At 26.0% G+C, this 23,985-nt stretch overlaps 2 protein-coding genes across 2 annotated transcripts in view; one reads left to right on the top strand and one right to left on the bottom strand.

Annotated features, from left to right (window-relative positions):
• Positions 1-23,192, top strand: part of LOC105843350 (cytadherence high molecular weight protein 2) — a 46,486-nt gene extending 23,294 nt beyond the window's left edge. The window contains exons 4-5 of the mRNA XM_065816245.1: positions 19,384-19,499; positions 22,699-23,192. Coding sequence (XP_065672317.1) covers positions 19,384-19,499; positions 22,699-22,748 — 166 coding nt within the window. The 3' untranslated portion in view covers positions 22,749-23,192. The remainder of the gene's footprint in view (positions 1-19,383; positions 19,500-22,698) is intronic.
• LOC136089455 (uncharacterized) lies at positions 12,895-15,806 on the bottom strand. Its single transcript, XM_065815464.1, has 2 exons — positions 15,683-15,806; positions 12,895-15,252 (listed from the first exon to the last, which is right to left on the bottom strand). Exon 2 carries the CDS (start codon positions 14,586-14,588, stop codon positions 14,247-14,249), a length of 342 nt encoding a protein of 113 aa, XP_065671536.1. The 5' UTR covers positions 14,589-15,252; positions 15,683-15,806; the 3' UTR covers positions 12,895-14,246.
• Positions 23,193-23,985: the final 793 nt, after the last annotated feature.

Here is a 23,985-nt window from a genome sequence, read left to right on the forward strand (position 1 = left end):
AAACTTTTGATTATTTTTGTTTTGTTCATTAGTGAAATTTAGTGTTGCATAATTTATAGACAATCCCTAATCTAAAAGTTAAGTCAAAAAATAATGGAGTACTATTTTGATGATTATCTAAACTCTGTTGTTGTTGCGCACTCAGTTTAGAATGTTTAACGGGGGCATGGTAGTATAACTGCAAAACTTTAAATTTCCTTATTAAATCAATATTAAATAAAATGATTTAAATATAAAATTAGAATTTTCAATCATGCTTTTATTAATAACATACTTTTTAAACGCCCTTACTGTTTTAGAAAAAGTTAAGGTTGCCGCATGGCAAGTTCAAATCATCATTTGCTTTTTTTTTTAATTTAAAATACAAAACAAAACAATGTTATAGCTCCATAGATTATATATTCTATATATAAACATGTTGTATACTTATTTTCCTGGCACAAACTCAACTTAGTTGTAAAAAAACTTGAAATGTAAAACTAAAATAACATAAGTATCTCAGTCATGACACATGCAACAAATTTCCCCCCGTTTTTTGATGTTTTAAGATTTTTTTTAAAAATGTTTGTTTGTTAAAGTGTACAATATAATCTCTATAAAATATCATAAGTATATTGTGTTTTAAAATATCTACAAAAATAAAAAATAAAGAGTCGCCAGTGGTCGAACTCGAACAATCGCTTTATTGTTCAGAAGCTCTGCGCGCTAACCACTCTGCCACGCTGGCATATTGACTTACAAAATTTTAAAACTATATAATAATTTTTTTAAACAGAAATAAAGCTACAGATCAAAATTAAGGAGAGGTTGACGCAATGCAATTTTTCAAGTGAAAGTCAAACTGTAAAACTTGATTTATATTTAAGTATGTTTTAACATTAATTTGAAGTTTACGCATGTTAGATATTTAGATATTTGCATACTCTTTCGTTCACATTTTCTTATAAATCAATGTGCGGCGACTATTTCTCGCTATTACCTCAGTTGCAATGGCTGCCAAGAGTTTTGTGTCAAACACGCTTGAAAGGGCACTGCTACTACTACCACCACTACTACTACTACTACTACTACTACTACTACTACTACTACTACTACTACTATAACCGTTGCGGATGAGCCCTCGCGTTGCAAAATTTGAATTAGAGACAAGAGGTGCGTAAAAGCGATATTTTAGACAATATTTTTTTGTAAATGCTGCAAAAATAAATCTATTTTTATTTCAAATAATTTTTTCAACTTGAATTATTGGTCCGCTCGTAAAAATAACTTTTTTATACATGTTTTTTCTACTTGCGCAGCATGAGGGCCAAACATGATTCCCCTTTCTTACTTAATTTCGCTAACAAACACCAATTGTTTCTTAAAACCAAGTAAATTCCCCCTGAAAATACCATAGTTCCACCAGTTTTTATATTTTCGTCTTAAAAATTTTTTCTACTACTCGTATTTTTTCCCCCCGCGTATTAACCTGAGTAAAGTTACTGAAATGTGTTTAATCGGGTAGGTTTTGTAAAAACCTTTCAATAGTGTATGAACAAACAGAGAAGTTGATGTTTTTTCTGTTTCTGCATTTACGCGCACAAGTAGTTAAATTTTTTAATGAAGTTTTCAAATTCTGTTTTATTACTAGATAAATTAACTTAGGTTATTTTTAATTATTGAATTTTACTTAACACAATTATTTACCTAAATTTTTTGCATTAGGTAGCATGGGGGCGCACATTTTTTGCAATGCTCATAAATAAAATTTTTTGACATATTCTTATTTTTAAGTCCGAAGTGACTATTTTTAACATATCGAACAATCATATTTAGCTATAATTAATTCTCATATTAACTAAAAGTTGTCTTTTAATTTATTAGACACTTTTTTTTGTTTAAAATAAGTCTATAAATGAAATAGTTTAAAAGCATCGGTGCTCAATGGCCAAACATCATTATCATCACCGCCGTCATTTATCGGCTGCAAACAGGGTGAGTTTAAAGTCGGCAACAACTTTTTTAATACTTTCCGTGCTTGATCAGACTTGCCTGACTTTGCGACATACCTGATCTCTTTTGCTGTTGGTGGCGTTTTACTGTTTATCACTTTGCAGATTATATTGGAGATAAAATGTTTTCGGTTTACCTAACAACTTGACTCTATGACGGTTTTCTGGAGTCCACAGTACGTATCGGATAATAAGATTATTTGAGTCTTTTGTAGTGCAGTGTCTTAAGAAACATAATTGTTAAATATGAAGCCTGAGCAGTTTATCATTTCACTGTTGCTGTTGCTGTTGCAGTTTATCATTTCACGTATTAACGGAATGTTGACTTTTAATTATTTTTATACTAAGTATTATTTTGTAACTGTTAGGATTGGTTGGCATGCTGCTTCAAAAATATGGGTTTTGAACAGAATGGATACAGCTCTGACTGCTGAACAGTATTAACCGTTTAGTTAAATTAGCGCCTTCTTGAAATTCACAAATACAACCTATTCTATAGGTGATTGTATGCGGTACAAAATAGCTTTTTTATAAGGTTTTTGGCAGCAACAGACTGATTCTTCTATAATTTTTTGTAAGAATTTTCTCCAATAATTTTTCATTTGAGAACTTGATTGTCTTTCTTTGAAAGCGAAACTATGAAGTTATATAGCTCCACTACTGCTCAGATATCTAAAACTTTAGTAACAAATAATTGGGTGACTTACAAACTGCCTTAAAAAGTACCCCATTGCGTAACTTTTGTTCAATATAGGCAAATAGACAGCGTTATTGACAACCTTTACTGAGGTGTTTGCTTGAAGCGAGCGCAATTAAGACAGTAAATAATTTAATCTCTCTATTTATCATTTTGTCTAATTTTTTCTTATAATTTCTAATTGTCTTAAAACATTTATTTTAATTAAAATATGGAGGCATTAACAACTTGCAACTGCGTTACCCGTGTAGTGTATTATTGGCTATGTATGTATGTATGTATGTATGTATGTATGTATGTGTGTTTGTACATATGTATGTATGTATATATATATATATATATATATATATATATATATATATATATATATATATATATATATATATATATATATATATATATATATATGTATATATATATCAGGCCTTCCCAGGAGAGGCGTGCGGTCGGTCGCTTTGAGTGACCACGCATATATATTTTTTTTTGAGAGTTTGGCCACGGTTTTTCAGCATATATTAATGACGCATTTTTAAAAAGGCGCTGAAAAAATCTAACTAAATTGTCGTATTATTTTATTATTTTTATTCATAATTTATTCCTATTATTAATATGAAAATATGAACATAAAAATGAAATATATATGTATATATTTATACTTATTTAAAAAAAATTTTTTTTTCCTATTACAATTTTTTTTTTTTATGTCTAGTAAACATAAAAAAAAATTTATTTATATTTATTTTTTATTTATTTATATTATAATTATTTATAATATATTTTTAGGTGTTGATTTTTTCAGCAACGATATTTGAGACAAGTCGAAAAAATAAACAGAAAATGTGACCGAAAACTTTTTTAATCTATTTTGAAAAATATGCTTTGCCGACGCGGGATGCGATCCCGGGTCTCCGCGGCGATATGTAAAGTCTTAACCAAATGAGCTAAACGTTCATATCCTTAATAAGAACCTTGTATATAATCATTCTTCTAGAACTTAGAAATTATTTTTTGTAGAAAGACATACTTATGCGAAAAAATTTAAAATTAGAAAAAAAATATGTAAAATGAAAAAAAAAAAAATTTTGTTATAAGAAAAAAAATTCAAAAAAAATATATATATATATATTATTTTTATGTTATTATTTCCTTATTAATGAAAAGAATAAATTATTAAAAAAATTACAAAATAATACAACGAATTTAATTTGATTTTTTCAGCGCCTTTTTAAAAATGCGTTATTTTTAATATATGCTAAAAAAGCGTGGCCAAGTTATCTAAAAAAAAAAAAATATCCGTGTTCACTCAAGGCGTGCGACCGCACGCCTCTCCTGGGAAGGCCTGATATATATATATATATATATATATATATATATATATATATATATGCAGTATAGCTTGAGCAGGTAATCACTCGTCATTATTAAAAAAAAAGTTTTCGCAAACAAAAACAAGCGTGTCTGTTAATTTTGAATGCAGATAGATATGCGTACGAGTCAAATTTAAAAAGCCTAGTTTTTTTTTTTGTAATTTATTTTGTGCAACAAATTTTAGGAAAGGATAGTACTGTTTTTATATGAGTTTTTATAATTTTGTTATTTATTGTGACGTACTAATAATCTTTCAAAGCTTTTAGCTCTTTCAGATTTATGGTATTCTTTAATCGCAATTTGCTTTGCATCTGATAAAGGAATTTACACAGTCTCGAAACAGCTTTGTATAATACTATGTATAAAAATATGATGTTTGCAAAACTAATATTTTGCTACATTTGTTCAATTAAATTAAATATTTCTTTTGTTGCCATAAAACTCTTTCATTCTTTATTTCTCTTGCTTTTGACTCGTCCAATTGTGTCTTTTAGTCATGAGACGCTTCTTTAAGTCTATCACAATCCTAATTATTATGTAAACTTGGTTTTTGTTAATAAATACTTTATAAACAAAAACCTACTTGCAACATACAGGACAATATAATTTTCGGCAATTATCGGAAGGTTCATTATTTAACTAGCAGTAAGCAACTCGTAATAAGGATTATTAGTAAATAAATCAATAATAACAATTAATTTGATATATTATCTGAAAAATATAATAAAATACAAATTTTAGTTTACGACATAAACAATACATTTCATACATTCAATTATTAAATCAGTAAAAAGCAAAAGCTTATTAAAGTCAGTAAAAAGCATAAAGTCAGTAAAAAGCATAAAGTCAGTAAAAAGCATAAAGTCAGTAAAAAGCATAAAGTCAGTAAAAAGCAAAAGCTTATTAAAAAAAAACAACCCCGAAATACCTAAGAACTTAGTAATAACATAAAGGGTTTCATTAATGATCCCTTTGTTAACAAACCCTAAATAAAAAGAGAAAGAAACAGACAGCGTTTTCAATGGCACAGCTGCGTTAAAAAAAGTTAAATAACATACAAAATATTATGATTTATTAAAGAACTTATTATGAGCATAATAAAAGTAATTTGACAATGACAAAATCAACATAGTGTTGTTATAACATGTCGTTATAATGATATAATATAATATAATAAAATAGTAGCACAAAATAGCTATAAAACAATACCATAAAAACTGATTTTGTAATGATACCAATAAACAAAATTATTTTTACCTCAATTATGCAGAATTCTAGTTTCTTTTCAACTGTTGACTAATGATTAATACAGTAAATTTCAAATGATATAAATTTACTAAATTAAAATCATGTTTCAACAGTAGGCAAATTTATAAAGCAATGACAAAATCAACTAAAAAAAAGAAAGAACATAATTAGACAATGTTTGAATTTATAAAACTAAAAAAAAAAAAAAAAAAGGTTACTATGAAAAGTAAATAAAATATATAGCAACTAATATTATAACTATGATAACTCTTTAAAAAGTAAGTTCTGATAATTCTTAAATTTATTGATTGTGATATCTTAAAATATTGAAAAAAAATTTGAGGAATAAAAAGAAAAGTATAGTAAAAAATAGATATCCAGTTAACAATGTGTTGGGGGAATATCTTGATCTAGCCTAAGATTATCTACACATTAAAAAACTTGACCACATATTCCAAAACATGGCGGCCCATGATTCATAGCTTGAACTACATTAGCTGTAAATGAAACAAGAGAAAGACAGGCATTAATATTTCTTTCTAATATTCCACTGGTATAATATTATTTCTTTCTAATATTCCTCTGGTATAATATTATATTTTTCTAATATTCCACTGGTATAATATTATTTCTTTCTAATATTCCACTGGTATAATATTATTTCTTTCTAATATTCCACTGGTATAATATTATTTCTTTCTAATATTCCACTGGTATAATATTATTTTTTTCTAATATTTTACTGGTATAATATTAATTCTTTATAGTATTCCACTGGTATAATATTATTTCTTTATAATATTCCACTGGTATAATATTATTATTTATTGGCATTATTATTTCTTTCTAATATTATTATAATAATAGGCATTATCATATTTTCTAATATTCCAATATAAAAAATTTATATTAGAATTATGATCTTTTTAGCTCCCTGTAAATATATCTTGTAAAACTTGTGGAAACGATAAATGCGGAGGCAAAACTACCTTACCATTATGGCAACATAAAAAAAGTGTTTCATCAGAATATTTTTTATCTGGCAGGTCTGGTTCACTTCTCTTAAATAGTTTTGATCTATAATTGTATTGCTTTTTGTCTAGCAACATTTCAAACAGTCTAGCAAAGTAGTATACTAATTATTATGTCTAGCAACATTTCTTCCTTGTCTAGAAAAAAATTATTTATTTTGTAGATGAATAATTTCATCTCGCCTAGCTCTAGTAACAAATAAACGTAAAAAAAAAAACATTAATAAAAAAAACCTGTTTTTTATAGTTATTTTAATATAATTATTTATTTTTGTACAAAAAAACAACATCTGCAAACATAATAAAGACATGAACAAACTATTTCTACCTTATGCCTTCCACGCAGTTTAAAACTATTAAATTTTTACATGAAAATAATATGTAGTAAATAAAAAATTCACTTTTGTTTTAAGACACCTAAATAATGAAAAAACTATTTACAAAACGTTTATATTGTTTTTTCTTTCAGTTCGCATTTTTACGATCAATGATTGTAAACCAAACTTTTTTACAAGACCCTCTAGTTTTGGTTTCTTCAACATTAACGCAAACTTTTCTTTCATAATTGGCTCATTTGAATATATTACATTAGATAAATGTGTATAAATAAGCCTCCTATCTTCTTTAGTAAATTCTTTTCGACTTCTTTTAAAAGATGTCTCAGCACTATCTGGAGAAGGTGGAATATAATCATCATAGTCAAAATCTTCAGATTTATCTACATCTTTTGCAGCATAAAACAAACTTTCACCATTGTTACTACTTTCAGTGCCAGAAATTTCTTCTTTTCTTTTCCTAAGTAGATATACTTTTTTTTGAATTTCTTGAGAAATAGGGGAGCTTAATGGACTAGAAATTTCTTTTACAAAATCAACATTGTCAATATTAGGTTCTGTTTCTATTAATTCTTGATTTGGCATTTGTGTGAGTTTTTTTCGTTTGATTGCATATCGAAGTTTATCAACTTTTTTTTTGACCTTTTCATCACATACATTTTCTGAAGAATTAGCCAACTTTTTTTTTACATCAGCTACTTTTATAGACCCCTTGTTTATTTCATTTTCAAACAAATTCAAAGGTATGTTTTTCTTTTCTATTTTTGTACCCTGTTCATCTGTTAATGATCTTTGAATTAAACACAGTTGATTACTTGTACTTGACGCAGCATTATATTTGTCAAATATGGCATAATTGCTCTCAGCCACTTTCAAACTGTGACATAAATGATGCGCAACATTTTGCTTCAAGCTGGGAAAATTTTGATGAACTTTTGTTGTCGTAAATTTTCTCACTAACGTTGGAGTCATTTTAGTATAATCTTCCTTTACCTTTTTACCTAAAGCACGATTCCAAAATAAATGAAACTGGGAAGTAATCATTGATGAGTCCATTGGAGCACCATTATAACTCAAAAACACAACTGCTGTATCTGTGGGAAGAGAAATTCCATTAAGTTTATTTCATTAGATAAACCTGATTATTTGACATAATCAGGTTTATCTAATGCATTTATTTCTTCAGAAGACGGAAAGTTGTGGAAATCATCCACAACTTTCCGTCTTCTGAAGAATACTACTAATACTACTACTACTACTAATACTACTATAACCATTGCGGATGAGCCCTAGTGTTTCGACTTTTAAAGTAGAGACAAGAAAAGCGTAAAATCAGTATTTTGAACCAATATTTTTTAAAAAATTGCAAAATAATTTCTATTTTTGTTTTAAATTGTTGTTTTTTTTGAAGAATTATTTGTTGTGCATGTAAAATTAACTGGTTCTTCAATTATTTTTATTACTAGCGTAACATGAGGGCTAAACATAATTCCCCTCGCTATGGTAAAACTTCGCTAAAAAACAACGATTGTTCTTGAAAACCAAATAAATTCCTCCTATAAATACCATATTTCCACGACTTTTTTAGTTTTCTATATATTTTTTGCTACTTGTAATTTTTATTTTGGTGCATTGTCATGAGTGAAGTTACTGAAATGTGTTAGATCGGTTTGGTGAAAACTTTTCAATCGAGAAAGTATGAAAGCAGAAATTGATGCTCTCTTTGTTTTGCCATTTTCATGCACTAGTAGATAAATGTTTTTATGAAAATTTCTACTATTATTCTTCCTAATTTAATTAAAGTTTTTAATTTTAATTAAATTTATGACAATATATTTATCGATATAAATTTCTTGATTTAAGTAGCATAAGGGTGCACTTTTTAAAAAATTTGCTATTAAAAAACGTTATTTTTTCATGTTTCTAGGTTTAAATGGTTATCGATGAATATTAGGCAAACATATTTATTTATAATGAACATATTTTGAATTAAAATATTTTAAGATTTTATTTGAAATTCATCATTATTTTGAGTTAAAAAAAGGTAACATGCAGGCTCACTTTTAAAAGATTATAAAAATAAGCAAGTTCTCTTGGAACAACTATTTGAGTAAATATATAAAATCTTTTATTAGAATTAACACTTTCTCTGTTGCCAGGCCATTATCAAGCATTCTTTATCATTAGACAAACACTGTTTTTCGTTAGTTTGTGCATTAGATTTACAGTTGGGCTAAACCCTTTTTGCGTCAACTTGCACAATTATATTGTATATGCAGGTAAAATGACCGCAATGTGTCTTAATTTTCCCAACACATAATTCAGGTATGGATTATTTGTAATTGGTATTAGAGTAAAAAATATGTTATTAATTTTTTTTGTAGGTTAAGCAATAAGCTTTGTAAAGATTGAGACGTATGCATTGCATAATAATTGCATATTATGCAATTATTATATTGATGTAATGTGACACCAATCTAGTAAAACATGCATTATATTGATGTGTCACCAACTGTAGTACTTTAATTTAGTCAACAGGTTTAAGTATTGCCAACAGTTTTGAGCATATACAAAAAATTGTTGGCAATACTTTGTCAGTGTCTATGCAACAAGAAGATGGAAATGGCTAACTATAACATTTTGTTTAGTATTAAATAAAAAATACAATAGGGATAGTAGATTGTGCTGATTGGGTTAGGCTGGTTAGAAACTTTTCTATAAAAAAGGTATCTTTTTATAAATAGCCCCGGGTCCCCAAAGATATGGTCTTAACCATGTGCAATGTTAATTTGACATGTTGTCTACATGTCATTTTCTACATCTACAAGTGGAAATTGCAATATAAGATAAAAAAAAGGTGGAAGGTACGGCTACCCCAATACTAAAGCTATTTTTGAAATAGACTGGAAAAAATTGATCCAAATGCAACTTTAACATTCTAGGAGTAGAAAAATAAATAAATAATAAATAGTAGAGAATTTAAAACTAAATTATATGAAGTGGCCCCCTCGGCCTCGGGGAGTTGAACAATAGAACATATGTGTATATGTTTTTAGGTGCTACAAGTCTAGTAAATGCACTGCAGAATGACATTTAAATAAAATGTTCATTTCACCTTCTGATATCGCAAATTATGGCCAAAGAAGGCATATCACATATATAATAAGCGTCTCAAAATTGTTTTCAATTATAATTGAGTTTATTATTACCTTATTATTTGTATGGTGTGATGTGGAAACGACCCGATTCTATTTTTATTAATTCAAAAATCTCTTTTTATATGTCCTTTTTATTTTATATTTGTTTTATGACACAGTAGTACTAATATCAAATTGAAGCCTTTCACTTGATTTCAGTTTTAATTTACGTGTAACATCAGGCTCAGGATGGTACCGAAGGAGGGGGAAATTAGAGTGAAAAACGCGTTATTTGTAAAAATATATTTATAACTTTTTTAGTGAGAGTTTATTTTTTAAGCAATACGCTTCTAAATAGTGAAAAGTATAAAATGATTAGATTTATGGTGGCCTAATGTAACACCAACATAGTGAAATTGGAACTTATTTAAGCCAACATGTCCAACAGGTCAAAGTATTGCAAATAATTTTGAGTATATGTGCCGCCAGTGTACGTGCAACAAGCAGAATATAACGTTGTGTTGGCTAAACAGCACCACTAATAACGTTTTGTCTGCTAAATAATAATAAATACGAAGGGCAAACTCTCTCTACAAACTCTCTCTACAAAAAATGTAAGTTAGAGTTATTTTATTTTTAGACATTTATATAAACAATATAAAGTAAAAAAAAAAGTGCACTTTAAAAAACAACATAAATTTGTATTATTTTTATAAGAACTATTATAATATAAATATAGACTTGTATAATTTATAATATAGACTTGTTAATTGTATTGCATGATGAAAACAATAATTACAATAAGAATATTGTGACAGGAAAAAGGAATAATAATAAAAGATTTATTTAAAGACAACAGTTGATATTAAAGTAACTTAATAAACAGTAAAATTGGATTACATCAAAATAAATCACTAATCTCACTCTAAAAATGACTGTAAATGGATCACACTTAACTGATGTTGAAAAAAAAAAAAAGCTGATAACAGATGCTAATTATGCTAAATATACAATTAAAAATAATATAAGTTGAAAATCTAAAAAATAAACACAATATAAGTTGAAAATCTAAAAAGTAAAAATAATATTAGATGAAAATTTTAAAAACTTTTTACTGTAGACTGAAATGGTCTTTCCAAAATGATGAAGTTTTTATGTGATAAAATATTTTTTTTTAGCTTAGATTTATAATAAATCGAACAAAAAATTTCTTAGAAATATTTAAAGAACTTTAGATTTTATGAATGACAAATGATAGTAAAAATAAATGATAAAAATTAAATTGTATGAAAGTAATGTAAATTTTTTTTTTTCAATAACATTTTTACTGTATAACTGAAAACCTACAATTACTTACAAATCCTGGGATTATAAAAAAAGGATGGGATCCCGGGATCGGAACCGTTATGCTCAATAAGGCGACAGTAGTTTTTGGTTGGATATTTTGGTTGGAATATTTCATAAGCAAAGTTGTGACAACATTAATGACAAGAGTTATAGCTTTCAACATTTGATAATATAGTAATAAAGTATTCTAATAAAATACCTGTTAAAAATAAATTATTAAATAAATAAATTTCAAATATTTTTTATTGCTTTCATTTACTTGCAACTGATAATAAATCGCCTTGAATTGTAGAGATGGCTTTTACAAAGCACGTGCTTTCCTGTTTTTATTTCATTCTCCTCTCTAATCGATTTAGTACACCATGCCTAGAATGTTTAGGCAATACATCGACAGACTTACCTCGACTACTTATAAATAACTTGTAACTGTTCCTCGATAACTAAATAAATGAATATAATATATATATATATATATATATATATATATATATATATATATATATATATATATATATATATATATATATGTATATATAAAATAAATGAATATTTATATATATATATATATATATATATATATATATATATATATATATATATATATATATATATATATATATATATATATAAAACAATAACGATTCAGAAAAAAATAATTTTTAATTAATTTTAAATAAGAAGTTTTTTTAATTATCTTGAAAGATTCTCAATTGATTTCCATCGCAACAACGCTACCTGTTTGAATAAGAAAATCAAATATTAAATTAACGAAATTAAACAGCAAAAAATTGGCAATATTAAAATAAATAATTCGCAATATACCTATTATATATAATATAACAAGTCAAACCTACTAAAGATCAAACATGTCACTGCTTTTCTTTTTAAATTTTAATTTGCTATTCTGCTATTTTGAATAATGCGGTAGTGGTGTAGTGGTAGAGCTCTCGCTTTGTAAGCGAGAGGTTCCGAGTTCGATTCCCACCACGTCCCTAGTAGTACCGCGCTCAACTTGTTTCTTCCCGCAGCGGCCTTGTTCGTCAAGGTTCGTGTTTCGGAGTTATAGAGTTGAGAGAGGGTGATAACCACAAGTAGCCTCCTCATCTGTAGTGGCCTTTACGGCTTTGGGGAGGTGAATTATTATAAAAAAAAAAAAAAAAAAAAAAAAAATATTACTAAATTATAACTAAATATATAAATAATATTTTGATTAATTATAATAAATATATTTAATGTAATAATAATTATTATTATTTGAAATCATTATTTTTAAAACTTTTTAAAATTAAATTTATATGTAAACAAAGATTACAAAGGTATAGATCAGCCAATGCTTTATTGAAATGTTTAAACAGATAAAAAAAACATCATCAATTTTATTTATAAAAAAATCATCATTTACTTTATGCACAGAAAAACTCAATACCATAGCGTATAATAAATAAAAACTGCTTTAGTATTATATTTAAATTTTAAAAGTAAACTTCAATATTTGACACACATAACATAAAGACAAATAAAAAATATGTTACTAAATTTTAATATCAAGAGTATATTACAATGCCTTAAAATTCTTTTGTGTTTCTGTTCTCATCTTTACAATCAACGATTGAACCCCAAACTATTTTACAATATTAACTAATTCTGGTTGCACTTTCCAATAACTCATCATTTACATTTCTTTTTTTTTCTTTTCTATCTCTAAAACTCTAATTTTTTAAAAGGTTCAGGTTTTTCTTTCTTATTTTTTTCTTTCTTATTTTTTTCTTCGATAATTTCATCATCTTTTTCAACTCTTTCAATTGTAGGTTCAATTGAAAAATGAACTTTTTCAACAGTTGGTATGGATCCTGCAGTTATATTTCATTTACGGATTGTATGCCATACTTTATCTAATACTTACTTCAAATCACAATCTGCACCTGTAATCTTTTTTCAAACATCGGCTATTGTAATCAAGCCTTTGCTTATCTCATCATTAAACAAATCCATAGTAGTATCTATTTTATCTGTGGCGACTTTTAAAATTCCATTAGTTGATCTTTGTACAAAAGTTAATGCAGTACATGTGCTTGATGCAGAATTTTGTGTGTCATACAATGCAGAACTTGTTTCAGCAACTTTCAAGACACAAGTGTTGTGCTGCTTTTTCCTTTAAATGAGGAATTATACTTTTGTTGTAGTGTATTTCCTCACCAGGGTTGGATTCATTGCAGTAGAATCTGAATTTGTTTTGCCCAAAGCACGGTTCCAAAATAGAGTAAATTGAGAGGATATCATTGATGAATCCATAGCTACACCACTGAAACTTAGGAAACAGGTTCCATATCAGTTGGCTGAGATATGCCTACAAACTTATTCCTGAGAAACTCTATGTAAACAGCAACTTCATTGTACAGTTCTACAGTCATTGCTATGTTACCAGGTCCTTTGTAGCTTGTTTTGTGTCTTTTAACGCTGACTGTATAGCTGCTAGTGTTATAAAGAGCTCTTCTAAATTCAACAATAGTCATATTAGCAGTTGCACCAGGTCTTGATGCATTATTAAATAGTATATAGGTCAATAAATATGATCTGGCTAAACAATAATTAGACTTATTCAAAACAAAGTTACTGTTATTGCAGCTTTTTAAAACTTTTTTTGCACTTTTTACAAAATCTGAAGCATCAAGTTTAATGATTTCATCTTCCGATGGAAAGCTGTGAAAGTCTTCCAAATCTTTATCATACTGCCTCTCTTGGATGCCCTTCCATAAGGTATGAGTCCATTTTTTAATCAAAACTTTTAGCTTCACATACTCATCATTAGTAATGATATCATTTCTTTCTTTCAAAATACAAAAATCTAAAAATACTTGTATTGAACCTAAATAAGTTTTAATTATTCCAGGTTGTTTCTGGTCGTGTTGCATTTTCAACATTCAGGAGTTTAAAAAAGAAGTGCAAGCAAGATGCTTATAATTAATTTCATTGTCTGCAGCGTGTCGCACAACACCCATAACTACATTTTTATATTTTTTAGCTGTACGCTCAGCTTTGATCCCACCATCTGGACTCTGCAGCCAAGTTACAAAACTATCTAAAAATTGTTCTTATTCAGATGAAGCCGTGTAAAAAATCTGCTCACCATCATCAAAGTCAACAGATGAATCTTCAGAATCTTCTTCAGTAGCTGATTGAGTATCTCTTTTACTTCTAAGATCACGTTTAACTCTTAAATTATTTTTAGAATTAATTTCTAATCTTTTTTGAAGATATTTTACACCAAGCCAATCATCGTCCTTGCTGTCTGAAGCCAAAAAATTGCTTTCACTATGAATAGCTTTAGTGGAATTATTTTCTAAAAACCCTTCATCTTCCGTAGATGAAGAATCAGAACTTGAATCTTTTTTTGACTCTTTATCACTAGTTTCAAGAACAGGTCTTGCAAGCATAGTTGCTCTTTGAATTTCCTCTTTTTTTTTTAAACCATGAAATTGTCTTAAAGGGTTGTTCAATCTTTTAACTTTTTTAAGGCAGTGAGAAATACCACATATTTGTTTTTTGTAGTGACGGATCTATGATCGTCTTTTAGAAGCTGAGAGCACCTTTCTCGGAAAGTTAAGATCAAAATCTACTCTAGCGTTTTTTGCTTTTAGCGTATCCCAGACATGTTTTTTATACATTAAATGTCTGTCTAGATGTGCTACTCTCCTAACAATTAAAAATACTTTAAAGATGAAAGAAGATATAATATAAAAGTAGAAACTAAAAAACAATTTTTAGTTTATGTCTTATTATAAATACTTAACACTTAGACAAAACTTATATACTTATTACTATGTTAAACAATTTATCAAACTTTCTTAAAATTAAATAAAAATATTGAAAAACACTTTCATAACTTTGTTAAGAACCTTAATAAGCTATAACTTCATACAATTTAATAGGTGGAATTATAAATTATTAAAATAATCTTTGATATTACCTTAGTTATAGTAAAAAATTATTTAATAAGACTCACTCATTACATTTAGGACATTTAACTTTTTGACGAGTTTTAACCTCTTTTGAACCAGACACATTTTTTGAAGCAGAAGCTTTGAGTTTTGAAATGACCTTTTCAAAAAACAACAAGAAAAATAGTTAAAACTTTTTCTGTGATTTTCCACGGCAGAAAATTTAAAAGTAGTCTAATATAATTGTCTTTTTATCAATTTTTAGCAAATTGTTATTAATGTAGATATATGAAAATTGATATAAAAATGATAATAATAGATAATAAAAAAAGTGTCACTGTAAAATGATATTTATACAATGAATTTATCTGCATAATCAGAATTATTTTTGTGTGAAAGTGTAGCTGAAATGTTCAATTTGTTGTTGGTTAGTTTTTATCATTTAAAGAATATAAATTATTTAAGAAATTAATGAATGAACTTTTGCAATTTTCATGTAAAGTAAGTTAACAAAAACATGATGAAAAAATGTATATCAAATTATATAATTATATATTAGAAAATAATACATATATCAAAATAAAAAATACCATTGATGCAGCATGGAAATTGTCATTCTCAAGAGCTCTCATGATTTCAATTTGCATGCTTAATTAAATAAAGTTTATAAAATAAATAATTTTTAAGTTGATAGGATTGGTTAGAAAAATAAAAGTTATATACAGGATATCTACCTTTCATTTGACACCTGTGAAGGTGTCAAATGAAAGGTAGATATCCTGTATATAACTTTGCTTTTCCAAAGATTTATTCCTTTATATCAAAATAAAAAAATACAACTTATATATTTAACTTATTAAGTAAATAAAATTATTCTACATTTTTTGTAACTAAATTGTAAAATAAATGAATAAATTATTCTGATTTAACTTAGCAGAAAAAAACTTCTCCAAAAAAACTTCAGCCTAAAAAATAATTTTTTTAACATAAATACTAAAAATCAAAACAAAAAATTTATGAACAAACAATTTTTCAAAATATTATAAAATGAGAATTTTAAAATAAAATATAAAAATTAAAAAAAAATTTGTTACTTGTTAAAATTTTTAAAATATGTAACTACAAAATATGACCACTGCATAAATTTTGAAAAAAGACTAACAAAGCATTCTGGAACAATAACTTTGTAGATGTAATCGTTGTACTGAAAAAAAATAATGAACAAAATTACACAACTATTGAAACATATTGGTAACTTAATTGTGTATTTAATTATACTTTAGTTTCACAAAAATTTGAGCCTAATGCCATATATAAAAACTGGATTGATCCTTAGACAGCAGCTTGACAAAATTTGATCTATTTTCAAAATTGATCATATTTTCTAAAAAAATTTAAATACACACTAAAACAAAATAATTAATATTTAATGACCAACTTAAATTTATTATGATAATTTAATTTTAAATTTATTATAATTTAACTTTTTTTGCGATATCATTTTATATTAAAATAATCTTTGCTTTTTTGTGAACCTCCTTCTTTATATATGTTATGCCTATAACTATGCAACTATAAAATAAAAAAGAAAATTAAGTGCACAAGCATACTTGTTAATTGTTTTATTAAAAGTGGCAACCAATCACAAATTTATTAACTGTTGCTATTATATCCAAACTTTGATAACATAGTGAAATTAATTTAGCAAAAATTCAAACTTTTTATTTAAACACCATGTAGTAATAGTAGGGCTCTGCGAATCTGTATTTTTTGTTTCAAATCTCCAAAAAGCAGGTCTTGATTCGAGAAATGAATCAGCATTTAAAGGAAATCTGAGTTTAAACCTTTTTTTTTAAATATATTTTTCATAAAATAAATATTTCAAAAATAAATTTTTATAAATTATTTTTTGGTGCTTTTGTCCTAGTTAACCCTTTTATTGATTGATTAAGAAGGTATTTAAAAATAAATAACACTATTTCGATAGTGCCAAAGCGCTGAATATCTTAAAAAACCTCAACAAAATTAAATAAGTAAGGATTCAGAAAACTCAAATCATTTTTGATTTTCAAATTAAATCTCAAATCACTTACGATTTAAGATTTTCAAATTGAATCTCAAATCCTTTACGAAAAAACAATTTAATTCAATATTTCGAAGATTTGCAGGGCCATAAGTGATAGTACATCATAAAATTTATATATATACCTAACAATTCGAACAATATTTAAATAACTTGTTATCTGTTTTAATAAACAGATAACAAGTTATTTAAATATGAAAAACTATAAAAGTTATACTTTTCCAGAAAAAATCACTTTTAACGTTGAAGATGCAGCAATTTCATCAAACTCCTTTTTAGTAAATTTTTCCACAACTTAAAATTGTTTAAAACCTATATTTTTTTAAACTTAAACATATAGAATTATATTTATTTCAGTAAGACTGAAACAATAAAACAATCATTAAAGCATAACACAATAGAAACATTTTTGAACATGAATGGAAAAATTTTTAAATAAATATATGTATGTACATTTTTATTTCTAAATTATGAAAAAGTTTATTATAAAAAAAAATAATAAAAAGTTACCATAACAAGTTTTAGAAACAAAATTTTCTTCACCAACAGTACCACCTTGAAATTCGATGTTCACAACACATGTGCATAATACACAAGGTGAACTGGAAACAGTTTCTTGATTTATTTCTAATTTTCTTAAGCTATATATATGTATATGTATGTATTTATATATATATATATATATATATATATATATATATATATATATATATATATATATATATATATATATATATATATATATATATATATATATACACACACACACACATTTTAAAAGATTCGTTATTTACTCTAAATTATAGAGAATAGTATTGCTACTAATTATTTAGTGTTACTTATATAGGAGTTACTTATAATTTCCACAGGTTCAAATTTTACGCTTCGCGCACTAAAGGTAATTATTTTAAAACTCATTTTAAACTTGTTTACTTTCATTATCAAAGCGCGTAACTTAAGGGCTCAAGAGCCCTCATGTTACGCTAAAACGTAACATGAAACATTCGTTACGTAAAACATACGTTTTAAGGACCCATTGCTCTTAAAATGTAACATGAAGGCTCACACGAACCACTACTACTACTATTAATTTCAGCAATATTATATAGATAATAATTTTATTATATCAATAAAATTATTATCTATATATTATATTAATATAACTAACTTTTATCTTCAACATCATGTTTCTCCATCAGTAGGTTCATCAGGAAGAATGTCTAAACATCAAAAAGTTCAAATCATAGAAAAAATTATTTCACAGGAAGTTGAGAATTGTTATAATTAATTATGTAATAACTGTAGTGTTTTGCAACCAGGAAGTTACATCAACTACATTAGATGATTAAAAAAATCATGAAAAGAATTCTTTAGAATTAAGATAATTTAGACTGGTCATTTGTTTTTATAGTTTTTTAAAAGAAACTTATTTTTATGTCTACATTTAGAAATTAATTCAGATTTTTTATACAGTAAATTTTCTTGATCTAAATGAGTAATAATTTCAAATTTTTCTTGTAAACATAGTATATATTTTTTGGAAATGTTATTAAAGGCAGGCACAGTTTTTAGAATAGACCAGTTTAATTTAAAATTAATTTTTTTTTTTTCAGTAGCCAACCATATTTTGATAGCATAGTCTCTTTTGAGTATTTTTTATGTTTAAAAGATTGTTTGTGGTTGGCATAACGTTCCATTTGTCCTCGGTCAATATAAGCCAATATATTGTTTATCAGGGTTGTTTTGCGAAGAAACAATGCATTTGTAAATATTTTTTGATAAGCAATTGCCATTCATAAGGCAGTTAATTTTTCTCTTGCAGTTACATTTTTCAGTATTTTTTTCTTGGGGAAATTCATTTTTATTAATCAATTCAAAATTATGGTCTTTTATATTATTTTATTTACCTTAATAGTGTTTCTGTTAATAATTTTGTGAAATTTATTATAGGGAGGGAAATGTATGTCGACTACTTTTAAAAACGCTTTTCCAATATTTGTTGAAACATTTTTGCTGTACAGGGGGTTGAACCAAATTAGAAATAGAAATATAATTTGGTTCAACCCTCCGTACAGCAAAAATGTACGGAGGGTTGAACCAAATTATATTTCTATAATAATATAATAATATTTTATATTATTTTATTATTTAATAATAATTTAAATTTTAATATAAATTTTTTTTACAGTTTTTTTATTTAATATTTAGCGGTGAACTACAGAAAAAGTTAGACGAAAGCAACAAAAGTTTAGAAGAAAACAAAAAAAATTTAGAAATTAGCAATCAGTTTTCAGCTTCGTTAAAAGCGAAAGTAGAAGAACTGGGTAGGTTTGTCTATTATTTCTAATGAAGTATGTGACCTTTAAAGGTATGCAACTTCTATAGATATTGACATGTCTGATCAACAATTTATTTGTCACTTGTTGCGGTCTGGATTTAAAAATCATTTTGAGTGCGTCAAAATTTTTTAAAAAGCTGTTTTACAACATTAAACTTTATTTTATTCTTTAAAACTAAACTGGCTTTTTATTTGTCAAGTTTTGTTATACTATAATTACTATTTTTTTATTATATTATTGTTGGTATTTTACTTTTTATAAGTTTATTATAACCATTTTAAGTCTAAGCATTACATAGTGCTCATATGTTTGTGTTGTAGAATATATATGAATATGAAATAAATAAGTTTGAAAACAAATTCATATGTGGAGTGTAAAAAGAGTGAATATATATATATATAAGGGTGGTCTTTAAAACAAGATTTTTGAAAAAAATATGCCCTGGCCCCCTAAATGTGGTCTATATAATACAAAAACAGTAGGTTTAAAAAATTTTTGAAAAAAAAATATCTTAAGGGCTAAAGACCCTAAAATATTGGACAGGCTCCTTATATTATTTAAAAAGAATTTTTAAAAGTATGTCAATCTGGTACTCAAAAAAAGGAAAATTAAATAAAAGTTTTTTTTAGGGCAAGCTGTTGACTAATTTTTCGGCATATTGATAATGGAATAGCATACCATGATGCTTTTACAACTTCCCACAGATCCTTTTTTTGTTTTGAGGTTCTTGTTTTTCTTATCTTTCTCAGTTTTCCATAAATTTTCTATTGGTTTTAAATCCGGGAGTTGTGCTGGCCAATTCAATTATCTATACCATTTTTTTTGGAACTATCCCTTAAAAATAGAAGCTGTAAAACATTAATATGCTATTCTCAGCATTATTTCTTAAAGTATATTTATATAAATATCAGCTGTCATATTATCTGTTATTAAGTGAATAGGACCAGATAATGATGTAACATTTCCATAATGCTTTGATCACTAGATTACATTGTTGTTGTTTTTTTGTGTTTAATGAGCGAAACTCTTTATATCATGGTATGTAGACAAACTGCTCAGACCAGACCCAAAAATATTAGATTCATTTGTCCACAAAACAATTCCCATTTCTTATTTAATTTCTTACACACTAACACACACACTAACACACATGTACTGTGTATAATTATTTGAATGATCATTCATACCGTGTATAATTATTTGAATGATCATACTTTCCAATATAAAATACCAAACTTGTACCTACTGTTGGGAGAAAAACTGAAAATAAAATCTACCTGAATTATGTGTCATCTTTCTATTTATTAAGTTTATATTAAAATTAATATAAAGTCCCATTAAATTAGTTTAATTTACTTGCTTATTTAATTACTCTTAGCAACAATAACCATTTCTACTTAACAACTTATCCAATTTGTCAATTTTATGCCGCTCACTAATGAGTTTTTTCCACATCTTTCGCATCATTAAGTTTTTGACATTACTTTTGATTCATCATGTAAAAGTCCAATAAGACTTTTATGGAATGGTGGGGTGATTGAGGAGGCCAAATCATTCTATTTGATCATTATTTAATCATTCTCTAACTTTACTTATACAATGTTCTGAAGAATATATTTTGGATTGAAGCTTTGGGTTGTAGTTTTGGGTCATTTTGGGTCACAGTAAATAAATTAGTAGAAAAAACATAATAAACTTTTTTCTTCTATTCAACTTTTGAGCCCTAAAAAAGTGTCCAGAGACCGATTGCTCATGCGAGACCAAAACTTTTAAAAATTAGCAATTTCAGTGTTTATATGTTTTTTAAAATGTGAAAGTTTAATTAAATTTAAATAATAAATTTAGTGAGTTTTTCTTCTTAGTTATCGTATCTTATCTTATTGATGTCATCCTAAATATTGTCTTATAAAAACTCTTTTTTCAATTTCATTTCATAATTTTCAAGCTTTTTTATTGTATTATTTATAAAAAGGGGATATTTAAATCTTGTTCTCTTGTCTGTTAGAACATAGCATTTGTCATTCCTATTTTGAAAACTTTATTGCTCTATTGTCCATAATATGTTCTCATATGTTGGTTGTAAACTTGAACAAAATATTTAAAAATGATTTTATAGTTACAATCAATAAGAAAGACGTTAAAAAATAATAATGAAAAGTTTAAATAATATTAAAATAAAATAATAAAATAATTTTTTATTACAATAAAATAATGTAAAATAAACAATTATTACAAACTCAGACCTTTTTTAAATCTAACTATTTAAATTATTTGTTTAAAATTGTTTTTTAAATTAATCATTGCATAAAAGACAATCGATACTTATTGCATAAAATTCAATCAATAGTTGTTACATAAAATTCAATTAATAATTGTTACATGTAAGTCAAACAATAATTACTACATAAAATTCAATCAATAGTTGTCACATGAAAGTCAAACAATCATTACTAACTAAATTAATATTCATCAATAAATTTTAAACTTCATAGAATAAGTTTTTAGCGTTCAATAATTGAATCTGTCATTTCGAAAATTACACAAGTCCAAAACTTGTAACAGGTAAATTTAAATTAAAAATTTCTGTATGATTTATGTTTTTTTTATAAAAAATAAAATTTACATAAGTTATATACGTTCTTTATTAACTACTTCTACGTTTAATTTCTCTAGCAGCGTAGACATTTTAATAAAATCATGTTTTTGTTGATTTTGAAAAGTTTTAATAAACGGACTTGTGTCCTTTTCGAAATGCCCCTTTTTTTTTCATTCAGACCCCCAATTTGAGGGGTCACAAATTTTTATGGTCATAATTTTTGAACGCTAAAAGACTATTCTATAAAATTTAAAACTTATAGATAAATATTATTTTAGTTAAAAATAGTAAAAAAATTATTTTATTAACTTGTTGCTCTCACATTTGATTGGAGTAGGAGTATCGCAAATTTTGGGGCTTTTTTGTTCCCAGGTTCCAATTGTCGAAATTTTTTTGGAAAACATCCTTATTTGCCTTAAGTATACACATAAATGTTTGCTCCATGTTTAGAAGTTAGTTATTACAAACACGAAAATATGCTAGTATACTCCATTATATATATCTTATTAAATATTATATACTTAGTTTTCTAATATTTATACAATTTATTATGTTTTAAAGAAAAAATATTTATTTTTACATAAACAGAAAAGAAGATTGCGACGTTAACTCCAACTGCAGAAACAAAAGCAACCTAGATACATAAATTGCAGAAACAAAAGCAACCTAGATACATAAACTGTATAAACAAAAGCAACCTAGATACATAAATTGATAACTAAAGTAGTTTTACCATTTTGTGGAGTTCCCTCGAAGTCCGGGTTTTTTTTTTAATGCTTTTTTATTTATAAAATTATGTAATTTTTTTAACTTTATTTGATTTTTAAGTTAATTATTTAAGCAATGTTTGCAATAAAATGTTTCTCAAGGTTTTTTTTGGTTTTTTTATATATGATACGATAGTTTAGATAAGGACGTAATTCAAACTTAAAAAAAAACTCAGATTTTGTCTTAAAATAAGTTTCGTTTTTTTGATTATTTATGTTTTTATATTTATACAACTATTTATACGATTTTTAACTTTATTTGATTTTTATGTTAATTATTTAAGCAATTTTTGCAATAAAATGTTTCTCAAGGTTTTTCTTGCTTTCTTTAATATACGATACGATAGTTGAATCAGTGTTTTTTAAAAGGGCTGGTTTGACTTTTTTTTTTGAAATTCACTTTTTGTGCGTTTTGTGTCCTTCTATAATAGCTTCATCAGTTTTTGTCAAAAATGTGTTTAAATTTTATCTTCTTACACAAATAAAGCCACCTGAAAGTTTTTGATTTTTTTTAAAAAGGCAAATTTGCTTCAAATACGCCCTTTTTAAAAAATTCACTCTCCAGCTGATTCGTATTTTTAGGCGCAATACGCGGAAAATGTAAACAGTTTCATGTATGTTGTTGTTATTATAAAAATTTTAATGGATCTCGTAATTCCAAGTCCTAGAAAGAGGAAAGAAAGTTATCCTTGTGATTACAAACATAACAAAATAAAACAAGCACGTTTAATGGGACAGTCATACATAAATCATAAGAGAAATGAAGTCCTACCAAAGTACCCTAAGTTTACTTGCAGGTATATATACATTTACATATAGTATATTTAAATCATTTTAAACTTATCATAACTTTAATGCTTACATGAAACTATACTAAAATTATAAAAAATACTGTACTATAAGATTTTGAAACAATCAAGTTTCATGAAAGCATAAGTTTAAAATAATTTAAATATATTATGTTTATATGTCTAAAATTTATAGAATAGCATACTTCATAATATTTTAACCCTAAAACCTAACCCTAAATTCAAACCAGCTGTATTACTTAGATATGGATATACCTGTTTTATTCAGGTATGATGAGTAAAATGACTTTAAAGTAAAT

This window comes from Hydra vulgaris, chromosome 13, assembly GCF_038396675.1.
Source record: "Hydra vulgaris chromosome 13, alternate assembly HydraT2T_AEP".
Taxonomy (NCBI): Eukaryota; Metazoa; Cnidaria; class Hydrozoa; order Anthoathecata; family Hydridae; genus Hydra; species Hydra vulgaris.

Bases quoted from the DNA above. Each gene is read 5' to 3' on its own strand.
- LOC136089455 (XM_065815464.1), bottom strand. From the start codon at position 14,588: ATGCTTGCAAGACCTGTTCTTGAAACTAGTGATAAAGAGTCAAAAAAA.